The sequence below is a fragment of the Callorhinus ursinus genome, unplaced genomic scaffold (genome assembly GCF_003265705.2).
Source record: "Callorhinus ursinus isolate GAN/ISIS: 27379988/994484 unplaced genomic scaffold, GSC_fseal_2.0 scaffold39, whole genome shotgun sequence".
Lineage (NCBI taxonomy): Eukaryota > Metazoa > Chordata > Mammalia > Carnivora > Otariidae > Callorhinus > Callorhinus ursinus.
Genome location: NW_027397101.1, coordinates 9,018,221 through 9,031,270, shown reverse-complemented (window position 1 = coordinate 9,031,270; position 13,050 = coordinate 9,018,221). Strand labels below are relative to the sequence as shown.

At 40.7% G+C, this 13,050-nt stretch overlaps 1 protein-coding gene across 6 annotated transcripts in view; it reads right to left on the bottom strand.

The window, feature by feature from the left end:
- Positions 1–5,031: 5,031 nt before the first annotated feature.
- The window catches only part of KDM4C (lysine demethylase 4C), a 586,257-nt gene continuing 578,238 nt past the window's right edge, over positions 5,032–13,050 (bottom strand). For 5 of the 6 annotated variants that reach the window (XM_073880748.1, XM_025887837.2, XM_025887836.2 and 2 more), the window contains 2 exons: positions 10,456–10,548; positions 5,032–6,121 (listed from right to left, as the gene is read on the bottom strand). In XM_073880748.1, coding sequence (XP_073736849.1) covers positions 5,945–6,121; positions 10,456–10,548 — 270 coding nt within the window. In that variant the 3' untranslated portion in view covers positions 5,032–5,944. Of the gene's footprint in view, positions 8,911–10,455; positions 10,549–13,050 lie in introns of all 6 variants that reach the window. The other variant, XM_073880749.1, reaches the window with a different exon arrangement.

The following is a 13,050-nucleotide window of genomic DNA, read 5'->3' as shown; positions in this document are numbered from 1 at the left end:
CATAAGAAGACTATGAAATGTTGAAAGAAGCAAGAAAACTACCTAGGGGCTTCAGGATCTAAGAACTGCATAGGAATGTGTTCTCTGAGTTTTCTTCTTATCTCCCATATATCCTGGACTTGGAAATGGAGGAGTCTGAAAGCTGGAACCACCAACAGGCACAGGGGAAAAAACCAAACCAAAACAAAAACACTTAAAACTTGCTCCCTATAGTCAAAGGACCCAGAAAGAAGCAGCATAGCAGGACAAAATCCTTTCTGACAATATTGTACCCCAATCAAACATAATGAATGGTCCCTGCCTGCATAATCTCAGGAGAGACCAAATGGAGAGTTTGGATTTCTGTCCCTCACATGGTGGCAGCAAGTGAGCTGGGGTGGTACTCCCCCCTCAGCCTCAGTGTTGTGCTGGTGGAGACCGAGTGGGGAATCTGGACTTCCACCTCTGTCCCCTAATTACCGAAGCCTGGAGGTGCTGGGTGGCATTTCTGTCCCTGTTAGCATGCTATCAGTGGGGTCTGAGTGGGCCTTCCCAATAGCAGGAGGCTGTGTTCCTCACTTTTTCAACCAGAGAATGGAAGGGTAACCTTAGAGAGCAGAGATCTAGAGAAAGGAATTCTATAAATATGCACAAGAATTTGCTGACTGACTCATACATGAAACTGATTTACATTAACTCACCAAAAAGTCTGAGAACTGAACTAATGTGTGGAATAGTACCCTGGTTTGCAGAGTGGCCTCTCAGTAGCACACAAACAAAGCAGATCAGAAGAGCTCTGAAAACTGAATTGTCATTGGAACCACAGCCCACAAAAGTAGGCCAGGACCTAAGCACTAAACCAAAACAGGGTGACCGCTGGCAAAAAGAAAAGATTTAAATATAATCCAAAGTCTTCTAACATAATATTCAAAATGTCCAGGTTATAACTGAATCATTTGTTGTGACAAGAACCAGAAGAATCACTTGAATAAGACAATCAACACACAGTAATACCAAGATGAATCAGATGTTGGAATTATCTGACACAGATTTAAAGTAGCCATCAGTAAAAAAAAAATAAAAAAATAAAAAAATAAAGTAGCCATCAGAAAAATGCTTCCATGAATAATCATGAACTCTTTTGAAACAAATGAAAAAATAGAAAATTTCAGTGAAGAAGTAGAAAATATAAAAGAGAACCAAATGGGAATTATAGAGCTGAAAAATACAATAACCAAAATAAAAAATTCATTCAATGAGCTCAATAATAGTTTGGAGAGGACATCATTAGAACTTACCCAAACTGAACAGAGAGAAAATAGACTTATCCTCAGTGGGGGTGATGGGTGGCTCAGTCGGTTAAGCATCTGCCTTTGGCTCAGGTCATGATTCCGGGATCCTGGGATCGAGCCCCGTGGTGGGCTCCGTGTAGAGTCTGCTTCTCCCTCTCCCTCTGCCCCTCCCCCTGCTCGTGCTCTCTCTCTCTTGCTCTCTCTCTCAAATAAAATCTTTAAAAATTTTTTCATTTCTTTAAAAAAAAAAAAAAAGATCAGGGACCCATGTAAGAACAACAACAAAAGACCCAACATTTCTGTCACTGAAGCCCAGATGGAGAGAAGAGTGTGGAATTTAAAAAAATATTCCAAGAAATAATGACTAAAAATTTCCCAAATTTGGTGAAAGGCCAAGAAGTTAAACAAATCCCAAATGAAATAAACCCAAAGAAATCAAAGCCAAGACACATTATTGTCAAGCTTCTGAAAACTAAAGACAAAGAAGAAAATCTTGAGGGAGAAAGGGGAGGGGGAGAGACTGAGGGAGGAGGGGAAGTGGGAGAAAGAAGTAATGCCTGTCCAACAGGGAACACCAGTTTGAATGTTAATCTCATCTGAAATCACTTGAAATGCTCTTACCAAGGTCACTATTGGCCTCCTAATAAACAATTACATGATCTTACTTGGACTCTGCTGCATTTTCTCTCTGTCAACCACTCCTCCTTTTTGGGAACACTGTCTTCCCTTGCTGTCTGGGACATCAGAGCATCCTGGTTTTCCCTTTCAGTGCTCATTCTCAGGCTCCTCTTTTTCTACCCATCTGTTTAGCTCTTCCAGGGCTCTGACCTCTCTCTTCTCATTTGTTGTCCACTTGACACAAGACATGCTCTCTCTCACAGTTTTGTCCACTGTTCACCTAGATTTAAGTCAGGTTTACTGAGGTGCTATTTATATCTAGTAAAATCCACCTATTTCAGCGTTCAGTTCTATGATTTTTGACAAACATATAGTCCTGCTACCACCACCACAATCAAGAAAAAGAATATTTCCTCCACCACCCCCCAAAATTCCTTCATGCCCCACTTTGTTGTCCGTCCCTCCCCCACCTCCAGTCCTTGGCAAGAACCAATCTTTTTTCTGTCTCTACAGTTTTGCCTTTGTCAGAAGGTAGATTCCATGTATTTTTAAACATCTACCATTAAAAATGATGTCTTCCTCTTTTATACCTCTAGTGCTGTCTTCTGGGCTTCAAAGTTGTCTATCCAATGTCTTTTGTTTGGGTCATGTTTAGAATCCTTTTTTCTTCATGCACCAAGAAGGTTAAGGGATTTAGAAGTTACTTAGAGCCTTAGTTTCCCCCCATGAAAGTGGGTAATGTTACTTTGTTGATTTCTTGGGGGAGGTTAAACAAGGTAAATAAATGCCACTAAGGAGCTTACCAGGCTTGGTATTCACAACAGATACTCAAGACATCGTTAATATCATCTGCTCTTAATGAAGTTCAATTTCTTCAAGGGTCCTGCACCTACTGAGGATGGAGTGTGACATTTCTGAGTGGTTAGTCCACTTGCTGGAGAGGTCAGGCCTCCTCAGAGGCCAGGACTCCTTCTCCCCACCAGTCAGTGCTATATGTCTCTAACAACACACTGGGCAAAAGCATGAGTAACATTTGCAATAACTGCAAATCTTAATTCTCAGAAAGAGTTTGTAGTACAATTGAGTTTTGCAACCAACCAATTACAATTACTTCATGTAATAAAAATGCCTCTAGTTAGCTTCAAGTTTATGAGGCTGATTAATATCTGAAATAGTTTCATTTCAGATCCCTTTTACTTAAAGGCAAAAAAAAAAAAGTGCACAATGTTACTTTGCAGCATATACTACTCTAATATGATACTCATAAAACCTCCCAGTCATTAAAAGTACCATACACATTTCAGCTCTGTTTCACATTGGATGGGTACAGGGAGAAGTGACCCATTCACTCCTACATCTTTTTGTATTCTGAGTCTACATGTTTTCATATACTATTAGCCAGTAGCAATTTATAATGTATTCCAAGAAGCCATGTGATATTTTACTGGATGCTTCTTCTCAATTTCTCTCTAGATGAACAAACAAAAGTACCATAATAAAAGTAAACTGACAAGAATCACACTGTTCTCATTCCAAACACACATAAAGGAACTAAAATGTTGTGAAATATGCCAGGCAGTTTTTATTAATCCTCTAACCTCCAGAGAAAGGGCTTGCCATTAGATTTACATTAGAATTGTCACAGCTAGCAATTTTTTTAATACCAGAAGCTAGCCTTCAACTGATTTCATGCTACACATACACACTAAAAATGCAGTTAGTGTAACGCAAAGAAATTAAAATTACAATTGAAGTGTCATACAGTAAGTGAGAAAGCTTTAACGATCTGTCTGGTCATGGAGCTAATAATGACTTTATGCAGAATGCAGTGAAACAAAGGTGTCTTTCTCAAGAGCCATTGTGCATCTGTGGCCAGCACTGTTTTGCTGAGGCCGTATACAGCTGTGCTTGGTTATAGGAACGTGAGTTAAGTGAGCCTATAAAAAACAGCTGTATTTGAGATCACATAGGACTCTGCACATTTCCTCCCTGTGGCAGCCAATCAGAAATCTTGCTGACAGGCAAACGTGTACAGAAGGAATGATCCTATTTAGATTAATTCTTCTTAATGCCTTACACAGGCCTACTTCCCTGGCATATCGTGGAGAAGGCAGGTCAGCTCCATTCAAAACCTGGAGATAGAAAAAACAAGCTTGATTACTTGATAAAATATATGACGATATTGGTAGGGAATGTGGAGTGCTCAATCCCTGTAAAAGTAAGACTGGTGGGCTCTTCCCCAGCTCTGAGTTCAGGCATGAGGCACTCCGGAAAAAGAGCCCTCAGCCAGCAGGTGGTCTGGAGAACTGAGATTTAACTGTGGTTCTGTTATTGCAGTTTCAGTTCTGTACTCTCTACCCAGTAACATGATACATCCTCACTCTTTGCCATGAAACTTTGAAATGCCCTTGAATCCCTGGCTCTGAGCTTTGGCCCATAGGATGTTAACCAACACCACAGAGTGGACTGAAATGTTGCTTACTTGGCTGGGCTCATAGGCTCTTCGGCCTCTACCACTGACATGAGAAGAATACACCTGAGCTAGCACACTGGGTCCAGTGGGATGATGGGAGACATGTGGAGCAGACACGTGAGCTAACCCAAGCCAAGGTCAGCACAGCTGCCGAGCCAAGCCCAGCTCAGGCCAGCCAACCTGCAGGCCCATAAGCAAAACAAGTGCTTCCCATGGCTGGCCACTGAGATTTTGCAGTTGTCTGTAATGTAGCGTGATTGTGACCATAGTTAACTGAAGCAGTCACTAAGGACTCTGTGACCCTGGGCAATCTCTTCCCTGCCTGTCCTCCACAGCTCATCTATAAAGTGAGGGAAGGGACTGGAGGGTCCATGCAGCCTTTTCTAAAAGTAACTGGGGACCAAGAAACCTGGGATGAAAAAAGCTCCAGACTCTAGGTGCTCAGAGTTCTTCAAGGCCCAGAAGAAGCTGAGGGAAACACTTCAGTTGGCCCTGTGGGCAGGCAGAGGAGCCTTTATGCCCAGTGACATGTCTGAAAGGTCTGGCAATGTGTCCAGTTATGTAAAAAGTCTGTGAACGAAGAAAGGCCTGACAAACTTTTTAGACAGCTCCTAAAGAAAACTTGTTTTTCTGTTGATTTAAACATAAACAAAAAAGTCAGAAGCAGAATTGGAGAAAAAGGAAATCTTTATTTTTAAACACTAGTACATTTTCAGGCTGTTTTAAAAAGGAAAAATCATATTAGTTGAAAACTATGCATCAAAGCATATTTATTTAAACTCTAATTTTACAAACACATAATGAAAGAAATATAGTTTATAAATATCTACTCAGAATATTATGAAAAAAAAGTGTTTAAAAATAACAGCCCCAGATCTCCCTCTTTAAATATATAAAATTCCCATACAATTCATAAGAATTCTTTCTCAAGAGCCAAAAATTTCACAAAGGCCAACAACTCAGTTCTCATCAGACACAATCAAAAGTAACAGGGATATAAAAAAATGTAAAAGTTCTGTACAAGGGAAATTACAGATAGCACACGGGTAAATCTCATTACCATACAGGCCATTTGTGTTTTAAAAATGTTTTATAAAAACTGCCATTTAAAACAAATAAGTGAGAGTCCTTCCCTGACTGTGGAAATTATATAAATTATCAGCCTCTTACCTGGGTATCGAGGCTCCCACTTGCTGGGGTTGGGGAGAGAAGTGTCCATGTGTTTCCTGACTAAGGGCCTAATTAGGCCATAGGTGAGGACCCACCTCCTCTGCCAGTGGCTCTTTTTGGTGGGTGATTCACTATTATTTCCTTTCACTTAGACAAATTCTTTGGGATCACTGAACACAATTGCTCACAAGTGAAAGCAAAACTAGGGGAGGACTTCAGATTGTTGTTACCAATTAATAACACTTGTAATCTGTGGTCCAGGTGACCAAACTCTGAAAAGCCTAATTTTCCACTGTCAGACACATACCCTGTCACCTACCCCAGTGAAACACATCACACGGCCCCAAGGTTGTCCCTTCATCTTTCCTTTTCTGGCCCACGTTGCTCTGTTGCCTGTAGCAGCATATGCAGGTTATTGTCTCTTCTGACATTTTTTCTGAAAAGAGCTCTTCAAAAAAGTGCGGTACACAGGATCATCCACATATTCATTCTTAAACCTGGAGCTCAGCACTCTTTGTCTCTTTTTCTCCCCTTGGATTATGTCTGCTCCATAAAATGTGTCTTCAAATCGCATATCAGAGGCTGTGGACTAGAAAGAGCCAGCGTCACGCTGCGGAAAGCATGGCATTTGACCATAACAAGAATGGACAAAGATCTGATCTAGCCAGCTCAGGGTGGCGTGCAGAGGCCTGGCCACTAGCCCAGGATTTGGGGCCTCCCACCTGCTCCATCCAGGCTCCTGCTTCCATGTAGCCCCAACTTTCTTCAGGATCTCCCACCCCCAGCAGAAGCAGGACGAAAGTCTTCTCATTTAAATCTCCCTCACTTGCCATCTCCCCTCTGGCTCTTGCCCAACCAGGTTTTTGACAAATCTATCAACAGTCATCTCTAATTCACCCCACTTCTATTTACCTCTGGGCCTTCCCTGAAACTGTCCTTGCTTCAGTCCAGTTCCTATGACACTTTTTCACCCTAAATGTATTTGACGATTCTGTCACCTAAGTATTGCTGGAATTGCTGTCTTCTCTGACACTTTATAAGTCCTTCCTCCTGCCTCTCTTCTTCCTCTGGCTGCTTACTGTTGATGTCTCTGGGGTTCTCCTTTTTAACTATCTGTTCAACTCTGATGCTCCTGATGTTTTGCATTTCTCCTCTGCACATATGCTCCCTGAGCCCTCACACCCACACTCCTGGCTTCAATTCCTACTTCTTCTCCAAGGATGCTCACATCTCTCACTCCAGTTAAGACCTCCTGTGCACAGGCCTGCATGTCCAACTGCTCAGCAGGCATCTCAGAGAACTGATCCCAGAGGCACTTCAAATCAACCTGCCCTAAATTGAACTCACAGTCTTCCCTCCCCATTATTATCCTTCCTATATTCCATACATGGCATAGCTATCTCCTATCTACATAGCTACACTGTTTAGAAACCTAACAGTCACTATAAATGTCCCCCATCCCCACCACGTCCAGGTCCCCTTCTACATGTTCCTTGAAGCCCTCCATCCCTTCTTCTTTGTCCCTGCTGGCCTCATGGTACAGGCCTCACATTTCCTCCTCTAAATCACTGCAGCAAATGCTGCACCCCCAGGCTATTTTCTACAGTACCACTAGAAGAAAGTGCTCTACAAACTATCTGATTATATGACACCCTGATTATCATCTCTTCCAATAGCTTTGCTGCCTTTGAAGATGGCATCCAAGCTCTCTAGACCTACATAACTTAGCAAAATCCTACCCCATGTGCTGGTAAGATAGAATTATTTGCAGTTCCTGGCCACACCTTACTGGCTCATGGCTTTCTGTCATTGGATGTACTTTTTCCCTTTGCATGGACACTGTTCAATTTTCTCTGCCACAGGCAAACCTGAGGGCCCTTCTTTTGGTTCCTGTAAGACTTTATGTGTCAACACAGTAGAATGAGGTCAGTGGCAGAGATGAGGGGCAGTTAACTTTCTTCCCACCAGGGATTCCTTGAACCCCTTGAGTGTGAGGATATTAGGCAGTACTGATTTTTACATGTTCTCCACACCAAGCAACTCAGTCACTGCTCAATTAAGTGTTAGCCAGGTGGAAGGAATGTGGGCCTTTTCTGTTATGCTCAGGTAAAGGCTACAGTAAGACACTATTTTTGCTTCCCAATTCCCTACTATTTTGTCTCCTAAAATGCATTTCTAACTGATTTTCACTGAGGTAGATCACTCCAGATGATGTCAATGCACAGTGCATCTCACTGTCACTGAGGCCACCTCCCCTGGTTGGTGACAGAGGCAGAGTCCCAGCTTTGAGGACTTGAAACACATGGTCAATCATGAAGAAGAGATAAACAATGGAACAGTTACAAAGAAGCTTGAAAACTAAAAAATGGACCCAGGTGCACAGCGGGCATGTTCCCCACCAGTTCATGAGATGGTTATCCAGGGTAACAGGCTACCTGCATGGACCCCCAGACACTACCTTGTTTCACTCGGGAAGAAAATAACTAAAAGATTATGGGTTGGTTGGGCACCCTCTGCCATTAGGAGAAAACATTTTTGTTTCATTCATTCTTGGCAAAGTACTTCCTATGAGTAATCTTTCCCTTTTATAAGTGCTAAAGTTATCAAAGGAGAAAATAAAACATCTGTGAAAGTGTTGCCACTGTGTGAGAACAGCAAAAGTCGGCCTCTCAAATACAATAATAAAACCGATTTACCAGCAGCTCTACTTAATTATGCACTGTTGCCATGGTTATTCTGTGAGACAATAAAAGGTAATGGGGCCGTTTCTGAAGTTAGTGGGAAAGAACCCCTGCAAAATCACCGAGGTGGACTGCTGACTCTTTTGAAAAATTTCTTCCCAAGTCAGCGTGTGTCTGGGTGAGCAGAAGTCATTAAAATATGAGGTCTCTTATTTAGCAGTGAGACTGCTAACCCACCCCTCCTTTAAAAAAACAAAAGAGATTTCTCTAACATAAAATATCTTCCATCAATGAGTTTTCCAATTAGATTTGTTTCACCAACTGGAAAAAAAAAATAGCAGTCATAGATAGACCAACCAAGGGCCAGAGCGTTATATACAAACCTGAAGGAAAGGCTGGATTGCTGTAACAGGAGCACATAAGTCTTCGATTCAATAAAAACAGAGGTAGCAAACTGGATTTAGTAACTATGAGCCTTTGTTCCTGAAGATATTTTCTATTAGGTTCAATTGTTTGACATAACAGGTTACACTCAGATAATATATGTGATTTATGTATTTTTTACTGACTCATTTTTAATTAAAAATTCTTCTCTGAAAATTAAAAAAAAAAGTTGGATGTTGGTGTGATCGTTCAGAGAAATGGATCTTCGGAAATTCAGAAGCTGGGTTCAAAAAAGGCTATGCAGGAAGGCAACCTGGTATTGAAGACAAATCTATTATGGAACAAAGAGATTGTGATCTGAGCAGAAAGTAAAAGGCGTTCTTTTACTATGATTAAGAAACAGTATTTGAAATTTACAAGACCCAGCTGGTGCTTAATCACATATGCATTAGAAAGACCTGAGAGACTTAGAGAGGACTACCTACTCCATTCCCCATCCTTCAATCTCTAGGTGAATGAATGAATGAATGAATGAATAGAGGAGGGGGGAGCAAGGGAGGGCAGGGAGAGGAGGGAGAATCTATGGAAGACAGGAGCACAGCATGAGAGGTAGCCATCTTTGGTATCTTGAAGAAGAAGTGGTTCTTAAGAGATTTTTAAGAGGTAGGGCATGGACAGATTTTTTAGATCGTTTTTAGGAATTAACAAGAGGAATATTTGATTTTCTCTTCCCTGCAGTTTATCTGGTGGTTAATCTATTTTCAGGTGTGTGGGTTCCCTATGTGTCACATTTCTCACCGGATGAGTAGCAGAGCTGATACTATCACTCTGCTCTTGATATACTCTGAAAGACCTTCCTCTCAAGGATGAAGCTCAGAAAGTCAGTTGATACCTGGTGCAGTTACCCTGTTCCTAGGACCCCATCTGACTGGAAAAGGAGCTAAATATACAACTGAAGATTTAAGGAATCCAAGGATTTTCCAAATTAAGGTAACTCTATCACTGCAGAAAAGTATATCATAAGCATTCACTGAAAACTAAGGGTGTCATTTATTCTGAAAAAAAATTTCATTTTAGTCAAAAAAATCCCATTCAAATTTCCCTGTTCAGGATTTATTATTTTGCAGATGTAGTAGATGCAATTCTAAATGAGTTAAATTGACTTCATTTCAGGGTCCACTAAATATTTTATGATACAATAATGAAAACTAAGTTATTGTGAATTATATTTTTTAACAACTTCAGTTTTGATTATTTGTCCATGTTTATTTGTCTTTTTAATGGCAATGTATAAAGGTTGAAACTAAAAACATTTTCTTTTTTTAAAAAAACAGCTTTAGTATTCCCACACCTAGTTTTGGGGTTTTTTATTCCTTCAGTTATAAAAGTGAGAGCTTGGTTTAATTATGAACTGACACAACCATTAATGACTTTCTGGAGAGACGTTAATCAATATATGATAAGGCTATAGAAAACCGGACGTTCATTTATACCACGTCCCCTTTAATCTACTACTGAAAACTTCTTTTAATGTTGCTTCTGCTGACAATATTATAAATGCCTGGATGTACCTTTGTATGCTCCTAGTGCCTTGCATAGACTACGTATTCAACAACTATTTTGGTATGCCAATAAGTGTTAGATCATTTGACCTCATTAGAAAGGAAAACAAGGAACCTGCACTGGTTTCCTGTTTGGGGCCAAAGTTGAGGTTTGCCTAAGTAAGGGAAAAGTTGTACTGGCTTTCCTGAAAATCAACCCAAAGGCCTAAGTATGTTTCTCGCTGGGCTTGGGACACAGAGAGAGAAGATGAGACATTCACATGGCCGATCCCTGAGGGGTATTGGCCAGCACTTACAAAACGAGCTTTCACTCTCTTGGGTAATTCTTCATCTAAAGTATAGATATCCTCTCTCTTCATTGCTATCTGGGATCCATCTTCAAATTCAACCTAATGAGAAATAAGACATCATGATATATATATGTATAATATATGCAGACACACACACATATTCATACACAAAGAAGCAGTCACCATTTTTTTTTCAAGGTTCCAATTAACTACATGAAGAAAGGGAAAAAAGGACTCAACAGAACAAAAAAGAACCAGCCAACAACTAAGGAAGGAAGGAGAGCTCTTTCCCTTATCAAACTAAGAACAACATATGTTTTCAAACAGGCCAAAATTCATTTTTTCCAATTTTATTTTATTATGTTATGTTAATCACCATACATCATTAGTGTTGGATGTAGTGTTCCATGATTTGTTGTTTGCATATAACACCCAGTGCTCCATTCAATATGTGCCGTCTTTCATACCCATCACCAGGCTGACCCATCCCCCCACCCCCTCCTCTCTAGAACCCTCAGTTTGTTTCTCAGAGTCCATAGTCTCTCATGGTTCGTCTCCCCTTCCAATTTCCCCCCCTTCATTTTTCCCTTCCTACTTTTTTTTTAACATATAATGTATTATTTGTTTCAGAGGTACAGGTCTGTGATTCATCAGTCTTATACAATTCACAGCACTCACCATAATACATACCCTCCCCATAACACATACCCTCCCCAATGCCCATCACCCAGCCACCCCATCCCTCCCACCTCCCACCACTCCAGCAAATCTCAGTTTGTTCCCTGAGATTAAGAATTCCTCATATCAGAAAGGGGAACCCTCCTACACTGTTGGTGGGAATGCAAGTTGGTGCAACCACTCTGGAAAACAGTATGGAGGTTCCTCAAACAGTTGAAAATAGAGCTACCACACGATCCAGGAATTGCACTACTGGATATTTACCACAAAGATATACGTGCACCCCAATGTTTATAGCAGCAATGTCCACAATAGCCAAACTGTGGAAAGAGCCAAGATGTCCATTGACAGATGAATGGATAAAGAAGATGTGGTATATATACACAATGGAATATTATGCAGCCATCCAAAGGAATGAGATCTTGCCATTTGCAACGACGTGGATGGAACGGGAGGGTGTTATGCTGAGTGAAATAAGTCAATCAGAGAAAGACATGTATCATATGACCTCACTGATATGAGGAATTCTTAATCTCAGGAAACAAACTGAGGGTTGCTGGAGTGGTGGGGGGGGTTAGAGGGATGGGGTGGCTGGGTGATAAGACATTGGGGAGGGTATGTGCTATGGCAAGTGCTGTGAATTGTGCAAGACTGTTGAATCACAGTTCTGTACCTCTGAAACAAATAATGCAATATATGTTAAGAAAAAAAAAAGATAGCAGGAGGGGAAGAATGAAGGGGGGTAAATCAGAGGGTGAGACCAACCATGAGAGACGATGGACTCTGAGAAACAAACTGAGGGTTCTAGAGGGGAGGGGGTGGGGGGATGGGTTAGCCTGGTGATGGGTATTAAAGAGGGCACATTCTGCATGGAGCACTGGGTGTTATGCACAAACAATGAATCATGGAACACTACATCCAAAACTAATGATGTAATGTATAGTGATTAACATAACAATAAAAAATAAAAAAAAGAATTCCTCATATCAGTGAGATCATATGATACATGTCTTTCTCTGACTTATTTCGCTTAGCATAATACCCTCTAGTTCCATCCACGTTGTTGCAAATGGCAAGATTTCAGGGTTTTTTGATGGTTGCATAATATTCCATTGTGTGTGTGTGTGGTGTGTGTGTGTGTGTCTGTGTGTGTATACCACATCTTATCTATCCATTCATCTGTTGATGGACATCTTGGCTCTTTCCATAGTTTGGCTATTGTGAACACTGCAAACAGGCCAAAATTCTTGAAAATTGTCTTGGAATATGTGATATGAAAACTTTATCCTCACCTCCAAAGCAAAAACAGAGAAACAAAGCTGCTGCTCAAATGATTTCTCAGAACATGAGATTGTGGCCAATTTAGCATTAAGACTGGCTGGGCCTGTAGGTACCATTTGTTTCTTTAAGAGGTTCTGATACCGTATGAGGGAGAAATGATATATTTACTCTTATATAATAATCCTCCTAGATAAAGTAATTTCTCAAGTTCTTAGAGAAACTTTAACTTTCAAAACTCATTTTGTCAAACTGAACTCTTCAGCCAGGAAAATCCCAGGTTCTCAACCTCATAACATGTAAACCACAACAATGTGTGAAAACCTTCATCTGAAATGAAAATTTAAAACTTCTTCAAGCTAATGAAATGGCAGCAAATAATTTCATAACCTGTTTTTTCAACATTCTAGGAGATTTTGTCAGAGAAAAGTAAGTGACATTGGCTAACAGAAACCTAGATCATTTGGGGGAAATTCATCAAATGCCTGATTCAGAGTGATTGTTCTTGGTTTAGGTTTAACCACACGTGACCTCTACCAGGAGCAAACAACAAAAGGGATGCAATTAGGACAGAATGTCTAGTATGTTCTAACCCTGAACCATTTATGATATTTTTCAAGTCTCCAAATTGTCTGTCTGAATTCT